Here is a 25,000-nt window from a genome sequence, read left to right as displayed (position 1 = left end):
AGTAGTATCAGTAGTATCTGTAGTATCTGTAGTAGTATCTGTAGTATCTGTAGTAGTATCAGTAGTATCAGTAGTATCTGTAGTAGTGTTACCTTGGCGAAGGCCTTGGTGCAGGAGTGACAGACGAAGGGTTTCTCTCCTCTGTGTCTCCTCTCGTGATCCTTCAGGTGAGACTTGTGTTTAAAGGCCTGCAGACAGGTGAGAGACAGACAGGTGAGAGAGAGACAGGTGAGAGAGAGACAGGGGAGAGAGAGACAGGTGAGAGATGAGACAGACGTGAGAGAGAGACAGGTGAGAGAGAGACAGGTGATAGAGAGAAGGACAGGTGAGAGACAGACAGGTGAGAGAGAGACAGGTGAGAGAGAGACAGGTGAGAGACAGACAGGTGAGAGAGAGACAGGTGAGAGGAGAGACAGGTTAGAGCAAGAACAGGTGAAAGACAGACAGGTGGAAGAGAGACAGGTGAGAGACAGACAGGTTGAGAGAGAGACAGGTAGAGACAGAAGACAGGTGAAAGACAGACCATTGTGAGAGAGAGAGGGGCAGGTGAGAGACAGGATCAGGTTGAAAGACAGACAGGGATGAGAGAGAGACAGGTGAGAGAGAGACAGGTGAGAGAGAGACAGGTGAGAGAGAGAGCAGTGAGAGAAAGACAGGTGAGAGAGAGACAGGTGAGAGAGAGACAGGGTGAGAGACAGACAGGTGAAAGAGACAGGTGAGAGAGAGAAGGTGAGAGAGAGACAGGTGAAAGAGAGACAGGTGAGAGACAGACAGGTGAGAGACAAGAATAGGTGAGAGGAGACAAAGGTGAGAGACAGACAGGTGAAAGACAGGACAGGTGAGAGAGAGACAGGGTGTTGTTAGAGAGAGCACAGGTGAGAGACAGACGGTTGAGATAGACAGACCAGTTGAGGAGAGAGGACAGCTGTGAAAGACGACAGGTGAGAGAGGAGAGAGAGGGAGAGGACTAGAGAACTGGTGAGAGACCCAGACAGGTGATAGAGACAAGACAGGTGAGAGACAGACAGGTGAGAGACAGACAGGGTGAGAGACAGAAGGTGAGAGAGACAGGACAGGTGTTTGAAAGACAGACAGTTGAGAGATAGAGAGACAGGTGAGAGAGAGACAGGTGAGAGACAGACAGGTGAGAGAGGAGACAGACAGGTGGAGACAGGACAAGTTGAGAGACAGACAGGTGAGAGACAGACAGAAGAGAGACAGGTGAGAGACAGACAGGTGAGAGACAGGACAGGGATAGACAGGACAGGCGTGAGAGGACAGGACAGGTGAGAGATGAGAGACAGACAGGTGAAAAGACAGACAGGTGAGAGAGAGACAGGTGAGAGGAGAGAGAACAGGTGAGCGAAGAAGGATGAGAGAGAGACAGTGGAAGAGCCAGAGAGACAGACAGGTGAGAGGGACAGACAGGTGAGAGACAGACAGGTGGAGAGACAGACAGTGAGAGACAGACAGGTGAGAGACAGGTGAGAGAGAGACAGAGCAGGTGAAAGACAGGGAACAGGTGAAGAGAGCGACAGGCTGAGAGACGAGACAGGTGAGAGACAGACAGGTGAGAGAGAGACGGAGGTGAGAGAGAGACATGATGAGAGACAGACAGGTGAGAGAGAAGAGAGACAGGTGAGAGAGAGACAGGGTGAGAGACCGACAGGTGAAGGAGAGACAGGACGACAGGTGAGAGAGGACAGGTGAGGAGACAGACAGGTGAGAGACAGAACAGGTGAGAGACCAGGACAGGTGAGTAGAGAGACAGGTGAAAGACAGAACAGGTGAGAGAGAGGACAGGTGAGAAGAGACAGGACAGGTGAGAGACAGACAGGTGAGAGACAGGACAGTGGTGAGAGCCAGATAGGTGAGAGGGGACAGGACAGTTGAAGAGACAGACAGACAGGTGAAAGACCAGACAGGTGAGAGAGAGACAGGTGAGAGAGAGACAGGTGAGAACAGACCAGGTGAGAGACAGACAGGTGAGAGAGAGACAGGTGAAAGACAGACAGGTGAGAGAGAGACAGGTGAGAGACAGACAGGTGAGAGACAGACAGGTGAGAGAGAGACAGGTGAGAGAGAGAAGCCAGGTGAAAGAAGACAGGTGAGAGAGAGAGACAGTGAGAGACAGACAGACAGGTGATGTAAGTCAGGTGAGAGACAGGTAGAGACAGACAGGTGTAGAGACAGACAGGTGAGAGGAGACAGGTGAGAGAGAGACAGGTGAGAGACAGACAGGTGAAAGACAGAAGGTGAGAGAGAGACAGGTGAGAGACAGACAGGTGATGAAGTCAGGTGAGAGACAGACAGGTGATGAAGTCAGGTGAGAGACAGACAGGTGATAAAGACAGTGAGAGACAGACAGGTGAGAGACAGGTGAGAGACAGACAGGTGAGAGACAGACAGGTGAGAGAGAGACAGGTGAGAGAGAAGACAGGTGAAAGACAGACAGGTGAGAGAGAGACAGGTGAGAGACAGACAGGTGATAAAGACAGGTGAGAGACAGACAGGTCATAAAGACAGGTGAGAGACAGACAGGTGAGACAGGTGATGAAGTCAGGTGAGAGACAGACAGGTGATAAAGTCAGGTGAGAGACAGACAGGTGATAAAGACAGGTGAGAGACAGACAGGTGATGAAGTCAGGTGAGAGACAGACAGGTGATAAAGTCAGGTGAGAGACAGACAGGTGATGAAGTCAGGTGAGAGACAGACAGGTGATAAAGTCAGGTGAGAGACAGACAGGTGATGAAGTCAGGTGAGAGACAGACAGGTGATAAAGACAGGTGAGAGACAGACAGGTGAGAGACAGGTGAGAGACAGACAGGTGAGAGACAGACAGGTGAGAGAGAGACAGGTGAGAGAGAGACAGGTGAAAGACAGACAGGTGAGAGAGAGACAGGTGAGAGACAGACAGGTGGATGAAGTCAGGTGAGAGACAGACAGGTGAGAGACAGGTGAGAGACAGACAGGTGAGAGACAGACAGGTGAGAGAGAGACAGGTGAGAGAGAGACAGGTGAAAGACAGACAGGTGAGAGAGAGACAGGTGAGAGAGAGACAGGTGAAAGACAGACGGTGAGAGAGAGACAGGTGAGAGACAGACAGGTGATAAAGAAGGTGAGAGACAGACAGGTGAGAGACAGACAGGTGAGAGACAGACAGGTGAGAGAGAGACAGGTGAAAGACAGACAGGTGAGAGAGAGACAGGTGAGAGAGAGACAGGTGAAAGACAGACAGGTGAGAGAGAGACAGGTGAGAGAGAGACAGGTGAAAGACAGACAGGTGAGAGACAGACAGGTGAGAGACAGACAGGTCATAAAGACAGGTGAGAGACAGACAGGTGAGACAGGTGATGAAGTCAGGTGAGAGACAGACAGGTCATGAAGTCAGGTGACAGACAGACAGGTGATGAAGTCAGGTGACAGACAGGTGAGTCAGGTGACAGACAGGTGAGCTCACCTTGTCACACATCTGGCAGGCGAACGGCCTCTCGTTGCTGTGAACTCGCTCATGTTTCTTCAGGTCCGGTGCTCGAATAAACGATTTCCCACAAACGTCGCACCTATACGGTTTGTAGCCTGTGTGGATCTTCAGGTGTTCTGAAATGTACAGGTAAGGGGCGGGGCCAAACACACAGGTGAGGGGCGGAGCGAAACAAACAAGTGAGGGGCGGGGCCAAATTGATCTAAAACTTTGGGTGTTTTTACCGGCAGGTGAATGTACTTGAGGACAGGTGTGTTTTTACCGGCAGGTGAATGTACTTGAGGACAGGTGTGTTTTTACCGGCAGGTGAATGTACTTGAGGACAGGTGTGTTTTTACCGGCAGGTGAATGTACTTGAGGACAGGTGTGTTTTTACCGGCAGGTGACTGTACTTGAGGACAGGTGTGTTTTTACCGGCAGGTGACTGTACTTGAGGACAGGTGTGTTTTTACCTGCAGGTGTATGTACCTGAGGATAGCTTGTTTACCTTTCAGGTGAGCCTGGGTGGTGAAAGCTTTGGTGCAGATCTCACAGACGAATGGTCGCTCTGCAGAGTGAAGCTTCTCATGTTTCCTGAACAAAGAGAGGCCAGGTGAGTAAGTGTACAGGTGTGTCAGCGTACAGGTGTGTTAAAGAGGTGTGTTTGTGTGCAGGTGTGTCAGCGTACAGGTGTGTTAAAGAGGTGTGTTTGTGTACAGGTGTGTTAAAGAGGTGTGTTTGTGTACAGGTGTGTTTGTGTACAGGTGTGTTTGTGTACAGGTGTGTTAAAGAGGTGTGTTTGTGTACAGGTGTGTTAAAGAGGTGTGTTTGTGTACAGGTGTGTTAAAGAGGTGTGTTTGTGTACAGGTGTGTTAAAGAGGTGTGTTTGTGTACAGGTGTGTTAGCGTACAGGTGTGTTACTGACAGGTGAGTTGGTCAGGTGTGTTACTGTACAGGTGTGTTACTGTACAGGTGAGTTGGTCAGGTGAGTTGGTCAGGTGTGTTACTGTACAGGTGTGTTACTGATAGGTGAGTTGGTCAGGTGAGTTACTGTACAGGTGTGTTACTGATAGGTGAGTTGGTCAGGTGTGTTACTGTACAGGTGTGTTACCTACAGGTGTGTTACTGACAGTTGAGTTGGTCAGGTGAGTTGGTCAGGTGTGTTACTGTACAGGTGAGTTACTGTACAGGTGAGTTACTGATAGGTGAGTTGGTCAGGTGTGTTACTGTACAGGTGTGTTACTGTACAGGTGTGATACCTACAGGTGTGTTACTGACAGTTGAGTTGGTCAGGTGAGTTGGTCAGGTGTGTTACTGTACAGGTGTGTTACTGTACAGGTGTGTTACTGTACAGGTGTGTTACTGACAGGTGAGTTGGTCAGGTGTGTTACTGTACAGGTGTGTTACCTACAGGTGAGTGGCACCTACCTGAGTCTGCTCTCGTCCAGGAAGGTCTTGCCACACACCTGGCAGGCGAGCTGCTCTCGGTGTCCGTACATCAGGTATTCAAACTTCATGTCTGTGGTGGCAGTGGACCAACCGGGCGGCTGCTCGTCCTTCACCTCCCCCCCCAGGCTGTCTGTGAAGGTGAGCGTCTGCGTGGCGTGATTCCCCTCCCCCAGGTCTTTAGGCTCCGCCTCCATCTCCCCCACCACATCCTGGTCGTAGCAGGTCACCTGGAGAGGTCACATGGTCAGGTTACCTGTATTTAGGGGGCTTGTATTGCTACTTTGTGAGCAGCTTTTAACCAGGGGAGGGGCTTCTGCTGTGTGTGTACCTTGTGCACGTCCTCATTGGTCAGTTCCTTCAGGATGGCTTCCTGAACACGCAGTGCTGCACTGGGAGATTTATCTAGATGCTGATTGGCCGACGCCTCCACGAGGTCATCAGCTGAGGGCGTGTCATCGTGCTCCCCGAGCTCCTACACACACACAGGAACATTAAAGGGTTTATTAATTGACCGGTGTTGTGAAAACACTGAATGTCCTCCTCCAACATGAGAGTAACATGATAACAAAGGTATCCCAACATGAGAGTAGCATGCTAACAAAGGTATCCCAACTGTAGCTGTGAACATGACAGGATGTATGATTACCTAGAAGAGCATCAGGACTGTTTGAGGCATATGATAGCTATGTGATGAACATGATGATTCAGCCTCTATGGAGATAGACATATGACAAGCATGCTCATTTCTGACGTGGAGCTAATCTGAAGTAAACGTTGAATACTGCTTTCTATTCCTCCATCTTGTGACTGTGTAACTCCCTCTCTTGGATATCAGCATGTGAAGGACACTGTTCAGGAACTAGTTGATGCTCTGTATGTGATGACTCCTTCCATTCTGGAGAGGATCACAGATACATGGATCCTGAGATTGAAGCTCAAGCCGGGGCCAGTGATCATTTTTCACACAAGTGGTTGTTAATTGATGAATTGGCACCTCAGCGTCAGCGGCCAGCTGGGCTTCAGGCGGCAGCGCCATCTTCACGATGTCGTACGGAAACTTCTCCTTCTCCTCTGAGGACACGTCACGCTTCTGTGGAAACATGAAGAGGAGCTTTACCTGAGCCACAGGTAACTCTACAGGTGATCCTCCAGGTAACACTACAGGTACCACTACAGGTGATCCTCCAGGTAACACTACAGGTACCACTACAGGTGATCCTCCAGGTAACACTACAGGTACCACTACAGGTACCACTACAGGTGATCCTCCAGGTAACACTACAGGTACCACTACAGGTGATCCTCCAGGTAACACTACAGGTACCACTACAGGTACCACTACAGGTGATCCTCCAGGTAACACTACAGGTACCACTACAGGTACCACTACAGGTGATCCTCCAGGTAACACTACAGGTACCACTACAGGTGATCCTCCAGGTAACACTACAGGTACCACTACAGGTACCACTACAGGTGATCCTCCAGGTAACACTACAGGTACCACTACAGGTACCACTACAGGTGATCCTCCAGGTAACACTACAGGTACCACTACAGGTACCACTACAGGTGATCCTCCAGGTAACACTACAGGTACCACTACAGGTGATCCTCCAGGTAACACTACAGGTAACACTACAGGTAACACTACAGGTGATCCTCCAGGTACCACTACAGGTACCACTACAGGTGATCCTCCAGGTAACACTACAGGTACCACTACAGGTACCACTACAGGTGATCCTCCAGGTAACACTACAGGTACCACTACAGGTGATCCTCCAGGTAACACTACAGGTACCACTACAGGTACCACTACAGGTGATCCTCCAGGTAACACTACAGGTAACACTACAGGTGATCCTCCAGGTACCACTACAGGTACCACTACAGGTGATCCTCCAGGTACCACTACAGGTACCACTACAGGTACCACTACAGGTGATCCTCCAGGTGATACTACAAGTGATCCTACAGGTAGGTGTGTGTGTGTGTGTGTGTACCTGTGAGCAGAGCTTGTCCAGGAAGCGGATCCCGAGGATCTGTCCCGATGACATCATCAGGTTCACGTCCCTCTTCTTCACGGAGATCTTGGCCGTGTACATGTAGTTCAGAACCTCCTCGAAGATATCTGAGCGGATGAAGTCGATCTCTATGACGGAGGAGTTGTCCACCTACACACACACACACACACACACACATTGAATTACACACTTTGAATAGAGAGCCTTCGTGCACAGAGACAGGTGATAACCAGCACGGCAATGAGTGCACGCTTGTTCGTCTACAATTATTTAAACATACATTAAACTAAAGTATGCGATGCTTGCGTGACGGGCAGCGAGGGGAGGGTGTGAAAAAGACGGAGGCGCATCACTTCCGTGGTTTAAATATGATTGAATGTAGCATGCACTTATTCTTTCTTTTGCGTTCATTGATGATGGAGGATGATTATGTTATGAGATAGTTAACCTGTTTATGTATGGGTTTGGGTCGTATCGTTTTTCTCACGTTTGAGGTGTTGACAATGCTCTTTTCTGATTTAATTGTGTAACTGATTGACGGTCAGTCTGTGGGGGGTCTTTGTGTTCATAAGGGACTGTTGGCCCTAGGCTGGCCTCTGGAGATGATTGCAGAGAAGGCAACAGCTAGTGGATGTGTTTACTCCATATTTAAGTGAAAGGAAACCTAATTCTGATGTGTGTGCACCTCGTGCTTCTTGAACAGCTTCTTGAAGTAGTGTGAGCAGGCAGCCAGGACACAGCGGTGAGCTCTGAACTTCACGTCCTCCACGACCACAGCGATGTCGCAGTGTTCGCCCTCCAGACGCTGGTCGTTCAGGAGCTTCAGGAAGATACTGCGGTGATCATCGTCCACATATTTCACTGTCTCTGCCATCTACACACACAGAGACAGAGACAGAGACACACACAGAGTTATAAGATGAGTATAAATCTACTGGACACAGGGTAAACAGCAGGTACATGTTGTCTGTGGAGGACAATAAGATGCTATATATTATCAGATTTATTTTTACAACATGAGGTTTCCAGGTGTAAGGACAGGTGTAACTCAGCAGAATACCTGAGAACTGGGTCATGTACTGGGAGTATTCTTCAGACCAACAGCTGGAAGAGGTCATACTGAAGCATCTATGGTTCTGTGACTGGTTCTGGACCTCATAGAACCAGTCACAGAACCATGAAGGAAACGTGAAGAGTGCATGTACCTCTCACACAGCGTGCACACGCTTCTCGCAGCTTTAATAGCTAGCTGCTAGCATCTGTTAGCATCCAGCATACCTTTAGTTTAGCATCAGATCCGCAGTTTAACCGTTAGCCTGTGGAGCTAACATGCTAATAGCTAGTTAACCACAGAACCCTGAGGCAGATGTATGTGTTAAACTAGCTGTGGTTAACTAGCTGTGGTTAACTAGCTGTGATTCACTAGCTGTGGTTAGTGTGTGTACAGCAGCTGGTTAACTGTTAGGCTTTAGGAAGGAGAAGGTGTTTTTGAGTCTGTTTTAAATGGCGGACAGGCCTGCTGCTCTAGCTACAAAATGGCTCTCGTGCCTCCGGTCCTCGCGGTAACATTAACACCGGGTTACCGGAGACACCGGAGCACGAGACCGGTGGTTTCTATCTGCCAACAGCCGCGCGCTCTCCGCCAACCCCGGGCCCGTCTCACAGGCACGCGGGCAGCGGCGCGGGCCTCGGTAACGAGTCGGGTCTCGAGCGGCCATGAACGCGCAGGCATCCGCGCGGACAGGGAGAGCAGCGCGAGGAGCAGCGCGCGAGTAGCAGTTCTTACCGTGACGGTGGATTCCTCTCTCCGGTGTGTCCTCGCGGTACCGGGAGCAGACTGTCCGGTTGTTGTTGTTGTTGTTGTTGTTAGGGTTAGATGATGTTGTTGTTGATGAGGACGCGCACAGGAAGCTCGCGCTCGCACTGCAGGGGCACGCAGGCTGCGCGCCAAACACACAGCTATGCGCATGCGCAGTCCCCCTGGGAGCAGGCCATAGAGAAGCCGCCATGTTGTTTCACTCTCCAGATATAACTAACTTTTACTAACTCTTTACAGTAATGAGATTACAAACACTAACTGTTCACATTAATGATGTTAAAAACACTAACTGTTCACATTAATGATGTTAAAAAACACTAACTGTTTACATTAATGATGTTAAAAACACTAACTGTTCACATTAATGATGTTAAAAACACTAACTGTTTACATTAATGATGTTAAAAACACTAACTGTTCACATTAATGATGTTAAAAACACTAACTGTTCACATTAATGATGTTAAAAACACTAACTGTTTACATTAATGATGTTAAAAACACTAACTGTTTACATTAATGATGTTAAAAACACTAACTGTTTACATTAATGATGTTAAAAACACTAACTGTTCACATTAATGATGTTAAAAACACTAACTGTTTACATTAATGATGTTAAAAACACTAACTGTTCACATTAAGTTAAAAACATATTACATATATATAAATATGTTCTCTGTTGAAACATGACAATAGATGTATGAGATAATAACTCTTTAATATACGTTTTTGAGCTGCAAATATAAACATTTATTTTCCTTAATCAAACTAAGATATAATATAAAACTACAGTCAGTGACATCAGAGCTAGGCAGCCAATCAGGGAAGAGATGCTCTATAATAAGGAAGCAATGTTAATAATGAGAACAAAATAAATATAAAGTTATATATGTTCATAAACATGGAAGTAATTAATTGAAATGTAAACTGGTACCGCGTCTCCTTACATATAATAATCAAACGAAACAGTGAGAGAACTACACTACCCACAATCCCCTGCTTCAGACCGGCAAACTCTAAATAAAGGCAGGAGACAGACGGGATCTGTTCCTGATGAATCATCTCTAATTATTAAACGCACAGTGGTACATGTCGGGGATTTTAGTATAAAGTTTAAATATCTCTAGCTCCTTCTGGTCACGTGACTCCAGGTGACTCTCAGCAGCCAATCAGAGCAGCTCGTACTGGCGCAGGTGCATGCGCTGGATGATGTCCCGACAGTCGTTGAAGACGCGGCGGATGTTCTCAGTGTCGATGGCGCAGGTGAAGTGAGGATAACAGTAATGTTTCGCATCTCCACTGGCGGTGCTGATCCTCTGAGGACAGGAAGTGATGTAATCAATAATCACACTCTGTCATATACACAATAATCAGCTGTTCTCTGTGATATATAATCAGCTGTTTCCCATCTCCACTGGCGGTGCTGATCCTCTGAGGACAGGAAGTGATGTAATCAATAATCACAGTGATATATGTCTTCATAAACTCTGTGATCTATAATATAATAATAACAATAATGTGTATTTGTACCAGGAACTCGTCTCTGATGAAGAACTTGGCTCTGGTAACTTGAGGGTCTTCATCAGCGTCTGGAACAGCTGCAACAGATTCACATTCATCATCTCTACATGTTGGTGTATATATTTAAATATTTGTTGATATACATCTATATATTTATATGTGTACATTCAGGAGGCACTTGGTAGGTGGTGTACTCGGGGAAATAATCCTCCAGTTTGGATTTTCCAGCCAGAATCTTGTCAGCGAGCACATCCTGTTTGTTCAGGAACAAGATCACCGAGATGGTCTTTAAAAACCTACAGCCAATCACAGAGCAGAGAGGGTTACCTAGAGCCAACCACAGAGCAGAGAGGGTTACCTACAGCCAATCACAGAGCAGAGAGGGTTACATACAGCCAATCAGAGAGCAGAAAGAGTTACATACAGCCAATCAGAGAGCAGATAGGGTAAACTACAGCCAATCACAGAGCAGAGAGGGTTACATACAGCCAATCAGAGAGCAGAGAGGGTTACATACAGCCAACCACAGAGCAGAGAGGGTTACCTATAGCCAATCAGAGAGAGTTACATACAACCAATCAGAGAGCAGAGAGGGTTACCTACAGCCAATCAGAAAGAGTTACATACAGCCAATCACAGCGCAGAGAGTGTTACCTACAGCCAATCACAGAGCAGAGAGTGTTACCTACAGCCAATCAGAGAGCAGCATGTTACCTGTTGGTCCAGATGGATCTGAAGAGGTCCAGAGATTCTCGCAGCCGATTGGTCGAGTTGTCCTCTCTGATCACCATGTTGTAGCTGCTGCTCGCCGCCACAAAGATGATGGCTGTCACATCTGAGGGTGAGACAGGTCATCGGAACACATGTGAGCAGTGAGACAGGTCATCGGAAAACATGTGAGCAGTGAGACAGGTCATCGGAAAACATGTGAGCAGTGAGACAGGTCATCGGAAAACATGTGAGCAGTGAGACGGGTCATCAGAACACATGTGAGCAGTGAGACAGGTCATCAGAACACATGTGAGCAGTGAGACAGGTCATCAGAAAACATGTGAGCTGTGAGACAGGTCATCAGAAAACACGTGAGCAGTGAGACAGGTCATCAGAAAACACGTGAGCAGTGAGACAGGTCATCAGAAAACACGTGAGCAGTGAGACAGGTAATCAGAAAACATGTGAGCTGTGAGACAGGTAATCAGAACACATGTGAGCAGCGAGACAGGTAATCAGGTAACATGTGAGCAGTGAGACAGGTCATCAGAACACATGTGAACAGTGAGACAGGTCATCGGAAAACATGTGAGCAGTGAGACAGGTCATCGGAAAACATGTGAGCAGTGAGACAGGTCATCAGAAAACACGTGAGCAGTGAGACAGGTAATCAGGTAACATGTGAGCAGTGAGACAGGTCATCGGAAAACATGTGAGCAGTGAGACAGGTCATCAGAACACATGTGAACAGTGAGACAGGTCATCAGAAAACATGTGAGCAGTGAGACAGGTCATCAGAACACATGTGAACAGTGAGACAGGTCATCAGGTAACATGTGAGCAGTGAGACAGGTCATCAGAACACATGTGAACAGTGAGACAGGTCATCAGAAAACATGTGAGCAGTGAGACAGGTCATCAGAACACATGTGAACAGTGAGACAGGTCATCAGAACACATGTGAACAGTGAGACAGGTCATCAGGTAACATGTGAGCAGTGAGACAGGTCATCAGAAAACACGTGAGCAGTGAGACAGGTAATCAGGTAACATGTGAGCAGTGAGACAGGTCATCGGAAAACATGTGAGCAGTGAGACAGGTCATCAGAAAACATGTGAGCTGTGAGACAGGTCATCAGGTAACATGTGAGCAGTGAGACAGGTAATCAGAACACATGTGAACAGTGAGACAGGTAATCAGAACACATGTGAGCAGTGAGACAGGTCATCAGGTAACATGTGAGCAGTGAGACAGGTCATCAGGTAACATGTGAGCAGTGAGACAGGTCATCAGGTAACATGTGAGCAGTGAGACAGGTCATCAGAACACATGTGAGCAGTGAGACAGGTCATCAGAACACATGTGAGCAGTGAGACAGGTCATCAGAACACATGTGAGCAGTGAGACAGGTCATCAGAAAACATGTGAGCTGTGAGACAGGTCATCAGAACACATGTGAGCAGTGAGACAGGTCATCAGGTAACATGTGAGCAGTGAGACAGGTCATCAGGTAACATGTGAGCAGTGAGACAGGTCATCAGGTAACATGTGAGCAGTGAGACAGGTCATCAGGTAACATGTGAGCAGTGAGACAGACAGATTTTCTCACCGTTGAAGCACTGGATCCACTTCCTGCGTTCATCCCTCTGTCCACCTACATCAAACATGCTGACAGACAGACAGACGGGCAGACAGACAGACAGACAGCCGGGCAGACAGACGGGCAGACAGACAGACAGACGGGCAGACAGACAGACGGGCAGACAGACAGACAGACAGACAGACAGACGGGCAGACAGACAGACGGGCAGACAGGCAGACAGACAGACAGACAGACAGACGGGCAGACAGACAGACAGACGGGCAGACAGACAGACAGACAGACAGACAGACAGACAGACGGGCAGACAGACAGACAGAGAGACAGTTGTTAATATGCACTTTGTTTATGTTTTCCGATGATGATGTCACATTTGTTTTGAGGGGGTTGAGCCGGAGACAGCTGATTGGTGCAGGTGCTCAGAGGGGCGGGGCTTAGCTGATTGGGGCAGGTGCTCAGATGGGCGGGGCTTAGCTGATTGGTGCAGGTGCTCAGAGGGGCGGGGCTTAGCTGATTGGTGCAGGTGCTCAGATGGGCGGGGCTTAGCTGATTGGTTTCAGGGTCACAGAGGGGCGGGGCTTACTGGAAGTTGACCTTGTCGACCTGGAAGCGGGTCTCAATGATCCCGGAGGTCAGAACCCTGCAGCGCAGAAGATCCTGCAGAAGAAGAAGAACAGTGAGGGGGCGGAGCCACACAGAGCTGCCTGCTGATTGGTCTGTTCCTTACCTGGTCAGTGGGGGTGTAGTCTGTCCTCCGTACAGGATCCAACCTGTTGAAGAAGCTGCAACACACACACACACTATCTTTATTAAAAATAATAAATCTATCTTCAAACAGGAAAGTAGATATGTAAATTTAAATTGTTTAAAGGTCACCTATCATGCTATTTTTAGGCAATAGCATAGGTCTCAGATATATAGAAAAATATAAAAAACATGTCTATGAAGTGTTTTGCTCAAAATACCAAACAGATCACCCGGTCATGCCATAGATATCCCTCTATTTCACTTCCTGTTTCAAAAGTGCTGATTCTGGGTATAAACAGGTGTCTCTTGAGAATGAGACCCGGTGTCTCAATGAGACTTTCACCTGTATAAATAAAGGCTACAATAAAAAATAAGAGGGGGCGGATTATTATTATTATTTCCTGCTTCTTCACACACATGCTCTCCAGTACAGGTTAGCTCTGAGTGTTAGCGATGCTAATGTAAACACCGACCATATTACGTCCATAACAGTCGGGCATTGTTTCGGATAGCAACTTTCTGATAGGGCCGTGGGTCCACCGCCGATTTGACGTCATATTGGACGCAAATCTGGATCAGCTCCGTTGCTCCCCCGTTTTTAGAGATTTGGGTACGGAGGAAAAGAGAGAGGGTTTTATTTTCTGATGCTGCGTGAGTCTCCTGACACACCGGGGACACATTGGGACACACCGGGGACACACCGGGGACACATTGGGACACACCGGGGACACATTGGGACACACCGGGGACACACTGGGGACACATTGGGACACACCGGGGACACACTGGGGACACACCGGGGACACATTGGGACACACTGGGGACACATTGGGACACACCGGGGACACATTGGGACACACCGGGGACACATTGGGACACACCGGGGACACATTGGGACACACCGGGGACACATTGGGACACACCGGGGACACATTGGGACACACCGGGGACACATTGATGGACAGAAGACATCAAAAAGTAGATTTTGCATGATAGGTCTCCTTTAATATTATAAATAGTTTTAATTGTTTACAGGGAGATAAAAACACATGATTAAATAAAATAAAATCTGATAAATGATAAGAACGTTTATGTGTGTGTGTATACGTGCCGTCTGTTACTGAGGTTCTCTGTGATAGGTCCGTCAGGGTTAGTGGAGCGCTCTGATTGGTCCGTGGGGATTTGAAATGTCACAGTTCTTCTGAAGTGATGAGGTGTGTGTGTGTGTGTGACTCACTACTGAGCGCAGTCGATCAGCTGGTACTCGTTGGCGCGTTCAAAGCATGCCTTCACGCCTTCATCCTCCCACAGATTCTGAGTGTGCTCGAAGAACTCCTGAAAGACAGACAGGTGTGTCAACAGGTGTGCTGTCCTCTGATTGGACGGCAGTGTGAGTCCTGTCGGCCAATCAGCAGCAGTGTCACAACAATAAACATTTAACGCAGGAAGTGAGTCTGTTTTCAGTCTTTAGAGACACGGCGGGGATAATGAGGCCTCAGGTGTATGGGCTCAGAACAGTCTCATAATACACACATGCACACAGAAGGATTCACACTTGTATTTCATGATCCGCAAAAGGATTCACACTTGTATTTCCGGATCCACACTTGTGTTTGTCAATGCACACACAAATGTTTTCCGTTTCATATACATGTAAATAAAATCCAAATACAGAAAAAAGTTTTACATATGTATTTTTGATCCTCACATATTTGTTTTCCGTTTAAAACCGCTGCACCTACAAACACAAACCGCTTTCTGTGCATGGATCGCTGTGCATTCGTGTGTGGGTTTTTTGAGACTCCCCTGACGGTCACCCGATTCGTACTTGTAATTTTTTCTGTCTATAGCCAATCAGATGTCTCCTCAATTCTAAGCCAATCACATGAGCGCGCCCCCACGAGGGTAGATTTCTTGCGTTCATGACGTAGCGCTTCATGTACGCATTTTGCGCTGTCCGGAGCTGACAGGTCCATGGAGCCTGCCTGCAGGCGCTAATCTCAGGACACCTCCACTCTCAGTACATTGCCACTTTCCGAGCAGGAAATGCACACAAATACAAGCCTTTATATTATTAAGGTACAGTGCCACTTTCCGAACCATTAATGAATGCTTGTGTACACAAAAACGGCAGGCAAAACTGTTTTAAATGTGTGTTTCCTGTATGGCGAATACAGCTGCTTTATTTATGTCTGTATGAAGTTGTTGTGAGTGTGGAGGGAGCAGCTACAGGTTAGCTTAGCCTAATCGATCAGTGCACTACGAAGCCAGTGCTAGACAGTGAACTGTCAACGGGGAGAGCCCCGCCGGTCATTATCGGCCGATATTCACTCTTAATAGTTTGATCGGTGCTCTCTATAAAGGCCGATCAGGAGAGCTGGATCTGATCGATATGGACATAAACGCGAGTGAATTTTAGCGAGCTGCATGAGAAACTGACGGGCTGTCAGGAGAGAGGGAGGGAGAGAGGAAAAGAGATGATCCTTACTCCCGTGTTATTATCCGGTCATAGTCCGGTAATTACCTAACGGAAACGCTGCTACACAATTCTTATAATTATTATTATTGAAACATGACCGGTAAGTTTCAAATTTGTCCGGTAAAATTAAATTCTGTCCGCGGAAACCCTGCTCCGGACTACGCAAAATGCGTATATGAAGTGACATGAATGCAAGAAATCTACCCTCGTGGGGGGCGCGCTCATGTGATTGGCTTAGAATTGAGGAGATATCTGATTGGCTATAGATAGAAACAATTACAAGTACGAATCGGGTCACCGTCAGGGGAGTCTCAAAAAACCCACACACGAATGCACAGCGATCCATGCACAGAAAGCGGTTTGTGTTTGTAGGTGCAGGGGATTTAAACGGAAAACAAATATGTGAGGATCAAAAATACATATGTAAAACTTTTTTCTGTATTTGGATTTATTTACATGTATATGAAACGGAACACATTTGTGTGTGCATTGAAAAACACAAGTGTGGATCCGGAAATACAAGTGTGAATCCTTTTGCGGATCATGAAATACAAGTGTGAATCCTTCTGTGTGCATGTGTGTATTATGAGACTGTTCTGAGCCCATACAGGTGACACACACACACACACACACACACACACACACACACACACACACACACACACACACACACACACACACACACACACACACACACACACACACACACACACACACACACACACACACACACACACACACACACACACACACACACACACACACACACACACACACACACACACACACACACACACACACACACACACACACACACTCTTCAGCACCAGGAGACAGGTGTGTTTGTTTTAATGATGTTAATGACATGATGTAACCTTTGAGCATGGGACTGATGGGGTGTGTGTGTGTGTTACCTCAGTGCATTCGAAGTCTGACAGTGGTGCGATGCTCCGGATGTAGTCCAGTCTGAACTCGTTGGCAGGGTTACCGAGTGGCATGGGAGGAGTCAGCGTGGACATGGCCGTCACGATGGCCTGACACACACACACACACACAATAAATCATCAGTAGAAACATTTCCTCGTAGACTTTTGGAGACTGCAGGTCATGTGATGCAGGTCATGTGACGATGGTCATGTGACGCGGGTCATGTGACGATGGTCATGTGATGCAGGTCATGTGACGATGGTCATGTGATGCGGGTCATGTGATGCGGCTCATGTGCAGGTCATGTGACACGGGTCATGTGATGCAGGTCATGTGACGCAGGTCCTCACCACGATGGCGTCCTTCACGTTCTTCCTGATGTCCCGGGCCTTCTCCTGCTTCTCCCTGAAACACAGAGACACAGTTACCTGACCTCTGACCTCACCTGCTGACTCACCTGTCATCACTCTATCTTTATTGTTCTTCCACACACAGGAAGCTCACGCAGGACATTTCAAAATAAAAGACTCACTCAGCGTTGAAGCCGTCCACATGGAGGATCCTCATCTGCTTCACTATGGTGCTCTTACCAGACTCTCCTGCACCTGCACACACAGAGAGAGAGAGAGAGAGAGAGAGAGAGAGAGAGAGAGAGAGAGAGTGAGTGAGTGAGTGAGTGAGTGAGTGAGTGAGTGAGTGAGTGAGTGAGTGAGTGAGTGTGTGTGTGTGTGTGTGTGTGTGTGTCTCACCCAGCAGCAGTCTGTGTGTGTGTGTGTGTGTGTGTGTGTGTGTGTGTGTGTGTGTGTGTGTGTGTGTGTGTGTGTGTGTGTGTGTGTGTGTGTCTCACCCAGCAGCAGCAGTCTGTGTGTAGCTTTGTAAGCCTGTCTCTCTCTCTGCAGTTGTTTCTCGATTTTTTTGTTGGCTTCTCTCTTCGCTTTCTCATCCAGACGCTCTTCATCCGTCTGTCCGCCCAGACAGCCCATCTCTACCTGCAATATGATATTATATATATATATATATATATTAATACACACACCTGAGGATACCTGGAGACAGCCCATCTCTACCTGCAATATGATATTATATATATATATATATATACACACCTGAGATAGTTTTCAGTGAAACAGACAGAGTGAGTGCTCCCACTGATCCAGATCTCTGACCCCTCACTCAACTACAAACACACCTGTACTGTAAACAGGTCTATAAACAGGTCTATAAACAGGTCTGTAAACAGGTCTGTAAACAGGTCTATAAACAGGTCTACAGTAAACAGGTCTATAAACAGGTCTATAAACAGGTCTATAAACAGGTCTGTAAACAGGTCAGTAAACAGGTCTATAAACAGGTCTGTAAACAGGTCTATAAACAGGTCTGTAAACAGGTCTGTAAACAGGTCTGTAAACAGGTCTACAGTAAACAGGTCTATAAACAGGTCTGTAAACAGGTCTATAAACAGGTCTGTAAACAGGTCAGTAAACAGGTCTATAAACAGGTCTGTAAACAGGTCTATAAACAGGTCTGTAAACAGGTCTGTAAACAGGTCTATAAACAGGTCTATAAACAGGTCTGTAAACAGGTCTACAGTAAACAGGTCTATAAACAGGTCTATAAACAGGTCTGTAAACAGGTCTGTAAACAGGTCTATAAACAGGTCTATAAACAGGTCTGTAAACAGGTCTACAGTAAACAGGTCTATAAACAGGTCTATAAACAGGTCTGTAAACAGGTCTATAAACAGGTCTGTAAACAGGTCTATAAACATGTCTGTAAACAGGTCTATAAACATGTCTGTAAACAGGTCTATAAACAGGTCTGTAAACAGGTCTATAAACAGGTCTGTAAACAGGTCTATAAACATGTCTGTAAACAGGTCTATAAACATGTCTGTAAACAGGTCTATAAACAGGTCTGTAAACAGGTCTGTAAACAGGTCTATAAACAGGTCTGTAAACAGGTCTATAAACATGTCTGTAAACAGGTCTGTAAACAGGTCTGTAAACAGGTCAGTAAACAGGTCTATAAACAGGTCTGTAAACAGGTCTGTAAACAGGTCTGTAAACAGGTCTGTAAACAGGTCTATAAACAGGTCTATAAACAGGTCTGTAAACAGGTCTACAGTAAACAGGTCTATAAACAGGTCTATAAACAGGTCTGTAAACAGGTCTATAAACAGGTCTGTAAACAGGTCTATAAACATGTCTGTAAACAGGTCTATAAACATGTCTGTAAACAGGTCTATAAACATGTCTGTAAACAGGTCTATAAACAGGTCTGTAAACAGGTCTGTAAACAGGTCTATAAACAGGTCTGTAAACAGGTCTATAAACAGGTCTGTAAACAGGTCTGTAAACAGGTCTATAAACATGTCTGTAAACAGGTCTATAAACAGGTCTGTAAACAGGTCTGTAAACAGGTCTATAAACAGGTCTGTAAACAGGTCTATAAACATGTCTGTAAACAGGTCTATAAACAGGTCTGTAAACAGGTCTGTAAACAGGTCTATAAACAGGTCTGTAAACAGGTCTATAAACATGTCTGTAAACAGGTCTGTAAACAGGTCTATAAACAGGTCTGTAAACAGGTCTATAAACAGGTCTATAAACAGGTCTGTAAACAGGTCTATAAACAGGTCTGTAAACAGGTCTGTAAACAGGTCTACAGTAAACAGGTCTATAAACAGGTCTGTAAACAGGTCTGTAAACAGGTCTATAAACAGGTCTGTAAACAGGTCTGTAAACAGGTCTATAAACAGGTCTGTAAACAGGTCTATAAACAGGTCTATAAACAGGTCTATAAACAGGTCTGTAAACAGGTCTACAGTAAACAGGTCTATAAACAGGTCTATAAACAGGTCTATAAACAGGTCTGTAAACAGGTCTATAAACAGGTCTGTAAACAGGTCTGTAAACAGGTCTATAAACAGGTCTGTAAACAGGTCTGTAAACAGGTCTGTAAACAGGTCTACAGTAATCAGGTCTGGTACAGGACCTCTCAGGTGTCTCTGGATAAAGAGGGTTACCTGCAGCTGATCACTGAGAGTCTCTCTGAGCGTCCATTAAAGTCCAGATCCGGGTCCTCCAGCTCTCTGATGGTTCTGATAGTCCTGGTCTTCAGGTGATCTCAGGAACACTGAAACCCCTCTGATGTTTCTTTAGTTAAACACCTCCCCCCTCGTCTCTAACAGCGTCTCATTAGTCTCCGAGTTCTCTCTTCAGGGAGTTCTGTGTTTTTCCTCTCTGTCACATCCTGCCTAGCAACCAGATCACAAACAACCTCACGAGTCCAGAAGCTCTTTGTATTAAAGAACCAGAACCTCAAGAGACCAGAAGCTCTTTGTATTAAAGAACCAGAACCTCAAGAGTCCAGAAGCTCTTTGTATTAAAGAACCAGAACCTCAAGAGACCAGAAGCTCTTTGTATTAAAGAACCAGAACCTCAAGAGACCAGAAGCTCTTTATAAACCAGACTGGGGTACCAGAACCTCAAGAGACCAGAAGCTCTTTGTATTAAAGAACCAGAACCTCAAGAGTCCAGAAGCTCTTTGTATTAAAGAACCAGAACCTCAAGAGTCCAGAAGCTCTTTGTATTAAAGAACCAGAACCTCAAGAGTCCAGAAGCTCTTTGTATTAAAGAACCAGAACCTCAAGAGACCAGAAGCTCTTTGTATTAAAGAATCAGAACCTCAAGAGACCAGAAGCTCTTTGTATTAAAGAACCAGAACCTCTAGAGTCCAGAAGCTCTTTGTATTAAAGAACCAGAACCTCAAGAGTCCAGAAGCTCTTTGTATTAAAGAACCAGAACCTCAAGAGACCAGAAGCTCCTTGTATTAAAGAACCAGAACCTCAAGAGACCAGAAGCTCTTTGTATTAAAGAACCAGAACCTCAAGAGACCAGAAGCTCTTTATATGAATGTTCTCCGGTCTCAGAGGACCAGGTCTCTTCAGGTCCAGTTTCAGGTCTACAGGTGTGAGGGACAGTTTTAATGAAAGACTCGTGGACTCGTTTTACAGAACCAGGATTTATTGAAGCTCCGAGGCTAAAACAAAGAGACAGAACCAGTCTGGAACCGGTTCTTTAAGGTAAACAAAAGGACATCAGAACTGAATCTGAATGAAGTCCTGAACCACAGGGTCAGGATCTTAACAAATTAAACCTCAGGGAGTCTCCTGATTGGACGAGCCCTCATTCTCCCTCATTGGCTGGATGGATGCCCCGCCCCCGACTCACCCTCGCCCAATGACCTTAACCTGAGGAAACAAAACAGAAACAGATCCAGGATCAGAAACAGACTCAGAAACAGATCCAGACTCAGATCCAGACTCACCTGGTCAGGTACTCCTCACAGAACGAGCCCAGCTGCTGCATCTCAGTCTGGAAGAAGTTCTGAAGAGAGACAGAAGAACTGGATCAGGTCTGACTACTAATGTGTTTTATTCTTAAATATATTCTCTGTACCAGGATCAGTACTGCAGTATTACTGCAGTATTAGTGAGTACAGTAGCAGTATTAGTACAGTAGCAGTACAGTAGTAGTATATTAGCACAGTAGCAGTATTGGTACAGTAGCAGTACAGTAGTAGTATATTAGTACAGTAGCAGTATTGCTGCAGTATTCTGTGTACCAGGGTCTGTGTGTTGATGGAAGTCAGACGGTTTGAATCATCATGGAGACTCTTCAGCTGATCAGTGACACTGCTCTGAAACCTGTGGAGCAACACCAACCTACACACACACACACACAGACACACGGACAGGTGTGACAAGGTGAGCGGTACTTGTGCTGACGGACAGGTGTGATAAGTGGGTGGTACTTGTGCTGACGGACAGGTGTGATAAAGTGGGCGGTACTTGTGCTGACGGACAAGTGTGATAAGGTGGGCGGTACTTGTGCTGACGGACAGGTGTGATAAAGTGGGCGGTACTTGTGCTGACGGACAGGTGTGATAAAGTGGGCGGTACTTGTGCTGACGGACAGGTGTGATAAAGTGTGCGGTACTTGTGTTGACGGACAGGTGTGATAAAGTGGGCGGTACTTGTGCTGACGGACAGGTGTGATAAAGTGGGCGGTACTTGTGCTGACGGACAGGTGTGATAAAGTGTGTGGTACTTGTGTTGACGGACAGGTGTGATAAAGTGGGCGGTACTTGTGCTGATGGACAGGTGTGATAAAGTGGGCGGTACTTGTGTTGACGGACAGGTGTGATAAAGTGGGCGGTACTTGTGCTGACGGACAGGTGTGATAAAGTGGGCGGTACTTGTGCTGACGGACAGGTGTGATAAAGTGTGTGGTACTTGTGTTGACGGACAGGTGTGATAAAGTGGGCGGTACTTGTGCTGACGGACAGGTGTGATAAAGTGGGCGGTACTTGTGTTGACGGACAGGTGTGATAAAGTGGGCGGTACTTGTGCTGACGGACAGGTGTGATAGTGGGCGGTACTTGTGTTGACGGACAGGTGTGATAAAGTGGGCGGTACTTGTGCTGACGGACAGGTGTGATAAAGTGGGCGGTACTTGTGCTGACGGACAGGTGTGATAAAGTGGGCAGAACTTGTGCTGACGGACAGGTGTGATAAAGTGGGCAGTACTTGTGCTGACGGACAGGTGTGATAAAGTGGGCGGTACTTGTGCTGACGGATAGGTGTGATAAAGTGGGTGGTACTTGTACAGGTGTGTTACCTGTGTTGATGGACAGCTGTCAGCAGGGAGGAGACGTGTTGTTGACATGTTGTTAACGACTGGAGTATTTCTGTCTCCACGTTCTTCCAGCAGCCCTGAAACGTATCGTTAGTTCATATTTTAATTCACTTTATTTGTTTGTTGATAATAAAATCCTTTAGTGTCGGCACTGACGGTGAAGTAGTGATCCAGCTGAGAATTAAAGGTGTTGAAGGCAGCGGTGATATCGGACGTCAGGTGAGACCCTGGCTCCGCCCCCCCCACAGGCCCCGCCCCCTCAGGTGAGGACTCTGGGAGCAGGTGAGCAGCAGATTTAAGAATCATTCAAACATCATCATCTTAATAAATGATAAAAGATCTACCTGTCTGCAGGCTGTTAGGCCCCTCCCCCTCTGGCTCCTCCCCCTCTGGCTCCTCCCCCTCTGGCTCTGGCTCCTCCCCCTCTGGCTCCTCCCCCTCGGGCTCTGGCTCCTCCCCCTCAGGTGCTTCCCCCTCTGACACAGGCTCCTCCCTCCTGGTTTTGTCCAGCGGGCCCTCAGTTTGGTCTGACAGGTAACCTTCAGACAGAAACAGAAATATAATCTTAAATGTTAAAGAGTGAGCATTAACCCATCAGCAGAGTGAGATAATAAATAATACCTGAGTCTAGAGCGGACCTCTTCCTGCCAGAACCGAACCCTTCCTGAAACACAGGTAGACCACCAGTAAAAACTGTACCTTTAATATAATAATTATATAAATATAACCTACCTTTGGAATGAAAGAGAGGTCTCCTCCAAACATGTCTTTCTGCACCTGAGACGTTTGTAGCTCCGCCCCCTCAGGTAACCCTGAGAGACAGACAGGTTCCTCTGAGGTGGTTTTAATTGGGGGGGGGGGGGGGGGGGGTTATTGATGAGTCAACAGACAGGTATATAGTGTACTTACCTGAGGAGTGTGTGGGGGAGGAGTGAAAGATCTGATCGAACAGAAGCTCTCCCTGATTCACCTGAAACAGAGAGGAGGGGTCACCACACACACACACACACACACACACACACACACACACACACACACACACACACACACACACACACACACACACACACACACACACACACACACACACAGCACACACACACACACACACACACACACACACACACACACACACACACACACACACACACACACACACACACACACAACACACACACACACACACACACACACACACACACACACACACACACACACACACACACACACACACACACACACACACACACACACACACACACACACACACACACACACACACGTTACCTTCGGAACAGGTGAGTCCTCCTCACTACTTGGGGAGGACATGGGGAGGACTGTGGGAGAGACAGACAGGTGAGTCAGACAGAGTCAGACAGACAGTCAGTCAGACAGACAGACAGTCAGACAGACAGACAGTCAGACAGACAGTCAGACAGACAGTCAGTCAGACAGACAGACAGACAGACAGACAGACAGACAGTCAGACAGACAGTATTATAAACTTAGGGCTTTTATTTTGAAGACCTTTCAGCTTGCTCTCTGTTTTCTTCCTGATGTAGGACCTTCTATTGTGCTTGTCAGCGGGGGGGGAGACCTGGACCGTACCATCTGAGGAACACTTCACTCTCTGTTTCAGAGGGGGGGAAACACACCCATATTCTGACATGATTATTATTACAATGAAATAGATTTGTATTCTGTTTTCACTGAAGCTGATATCTGCGGATATTTGATTGGCAGGTACCATGAAGACCCGCCCCATCGCCTCCTGCAGTTTGCTCAGGTGTTCGCTGTCGAACCTCAGCTGCACCACCTGACCTGGGCTGTCCCGGTGCATGATGGGAAACTTCAGCCGCACGCTGAGGACCGCCTCTGCCCCACTGCATTCTGGGAAGACACACAGCGTCACAAGAGATAAATAAACAAACAGAGATGAAATATAAAAAATCAGACAGGAAGTTACCTTTGAGGCTGTAGAGATCCACTTCCTCCTGCTGCAGGTGAAACGAGCCCCACAGGAAGCCCTGCAACACACACACTCTACTTTAAAGAGTCCCACAGGAAGCCCTGCAACACACACACTCTACTTTAAAGAGTCCCACAGGAAGCCCTGCAACACACACACTCTACTTTAAAGAGTCCCACAGGAAGCCCTGCAACACACACACTCTACTTTAAAGAGTCCCACAGGAAGCCCTGCAACACACACACTCTACTTTAAAGAGTCCCACAGGAAGCCCTGCAACACACACACTCTACTTTAAAGAGTCCCACAGGAAGCCCTGCAACACACACACTCTACTTTAAAGAGTCCCACAGGAAGCCCTGCAACACACACACTTTACCTTTAAAGAGTCCTCTCCTGCTGATGTTCAGGTGTATATCAGTATGTAGTGTCTCTACTTTAAAGAGTCCTCTCCTGCTGATGTTCAGGTGTATATCAGTATGTAGTGTCTCTACTTTAAAGAGTCCTCTCCTGCTGATGTTAAGGTGTATATCAGTATGTAGTGTCTCTACTTTAAAGAGTCCTCTCCTGTCATGTTCAGGTTG

At 47.0% G+C, this 25,000-nt stretch overlaps 3 protein-coding genes across 12 annotated transcripts in view; all 3 read right to left on the bottom strand.

Moving 5' to 3' along the window:
* Window positions 1-8,915, bottom strand: part of zbtb14 (zinc finger and BTB domain containing 14) — a 14,892-nt gene extending 5,977 nt beyond the window's left edge. For 5 of the 6 annotated variants that reach the window (XM_034115503.1, XM_034115507.1, XM_034115508.1 and 2 more), the window contains exons 1-9: window positions 8,727-8,915; window positions 7,626-7,814; window positions 6,920-7,090; window positions 5,908-6,003; window positions 5,242-5,385; window positions 4,893-5,140; window positions 3,973-4,058; window positions 3,462-3,601; window positions 93-188 (exon numbers count right to left, since the gene is read on the bottom strand). In XM_034115503.1, the coding sequence (XP_033971394.1) occupies window positions 93-188; window positions 3,462-3,601; window positions 3,973-4,058; window positions 4,893-5,140; window positions 5,242-5,385; window positions 5,908-6,003; window positions 6,920-7,090; window positions 7,626-7,814; window positions 8,727-8,909 (1,353 nt within the window). In that variant the 5' untranslated portion in view covers window positions 8,910-8,915. Of the gene's footprint in view, window positions 1-92; window positions 189-3,461; window positions 3,602-3,972; window positions 4,059-4,892; window positions 5,141-5,241; window positions 5,386-5,907; window positions 6,004-6,919; window positions 7,091-7,625; window positions 7,815-8,000; window positions 8,592-8,726 lie in introns of those variants that run through there. The other variant, XM_034115509.1, reaches the window with a different exon arrangement.
* Window positions 8,916-9,504: 589 nt separating this feature from the next.
* Window positions 9,505-20,402, bottom strand: LOC117470681 (guanine nucleotide-binding protein G(olf) subunit alpha-like). 5 transcript variants are annotated; one of them, XM_034115498.1, is made up of 14 exons: window positions 20,235-20,402; window positions 19,774-20,187; window positions 17,596-17,737; window positions 17,281-17,353; window positions 17,099-17,153; window positions 16,736-16,855; window positions 14,580-14,677; window positions 13,323-13,377; window positions 13,179-13,252; window positions 12,605-12,663; window positions 10,998-11,118; window positions 10,449-10,579; window positions 10,293-10,360; window positions 9,505-10,078 (listed from the first exon to the last, which is right to left on the bottom strand). In XM_034115498.1, exons 3-14 carry the CDS (start codon window positions 17,729-17,731, stop codon window positions 9,932-9,934), a joined length of 1,137 nt encoding a protein of 378 aa, XP_033971389.1. In that variant the 5' UTR covers window positions 17,732-17,737; window positions 19,774-20,187; window positions 20,235-20,402; the 3' UTR covers window positions 9,505-9,931. The 5 variants fall into 5 exon arrangements, with proteins under 5 accessions (XP_033971389.1, XP_033971390.1, XP_033971388.1 ...); XM_034115499.1 differs by having other exon boundaries at window positions 20,315-20,398; XM_034115497.1 differs by having other exon boundaries at window positions 19,774-20,402.
* A 202-nt stretch (window positions 20,403-20,604) lies between these two features.
* LOC117470682 lies at window positions 20,605-24,487 on the bottom strand. Its single transcript, XM_034115502.1, has 13 exons — window positions 24,414-24,487; window positions 24,195-24,337; window positions 23,975-24,077; window positions 23,735-23,784; window positions 23,357-23,417; window positions 23,180-23,259; window positions 23,069-23,111; window positions 22,792-22,986; window positions 22,604-22,719; window positions 22,430-22,524; window positions 21,375-21,474; window positions 21,078-21,136; window positions 20,605-21,000 (listed from the first exon to the last, which is right to left on the bottom strand). The coding sequence occupies exons 2-13, from the start codon at window positions 24,285-24,287 to the stop codon at window positions 20,946-20,948; spliced, it is 1,050 nt and encodes a 349-aa protein (XP_033971393.1). The 5' UTR covers window positions 24,288-24,337; window positions 24,414-24,487; the 3' UTR covers window positions 20,605-20,945.
* Window positions 24,488-25,000: the final 513 nt, after the last annotated feature.

The sequence above is a fragment of the Trematomus bernacchii genome, unplaced genomic scaffold (assembly GCF_902827165.1).
Source record: "Trematomus bernacchii unplaced genomic scaffold, fTreBer1.1, whole genome shotgun sequence".
NCBI classification, from domain to species: domain Eukaryota; kingdom Metazoa; phylum Chordata; class Actinopteri; order Perciformes; family Nototheniidae; genus Trematomus; species Trematomus bernacchii.
The sequence above is the reverse complement of the archived record's forward strand: the minus strand, read 5'-3'. Positions and strand labels throughout refer to the sequence as shown.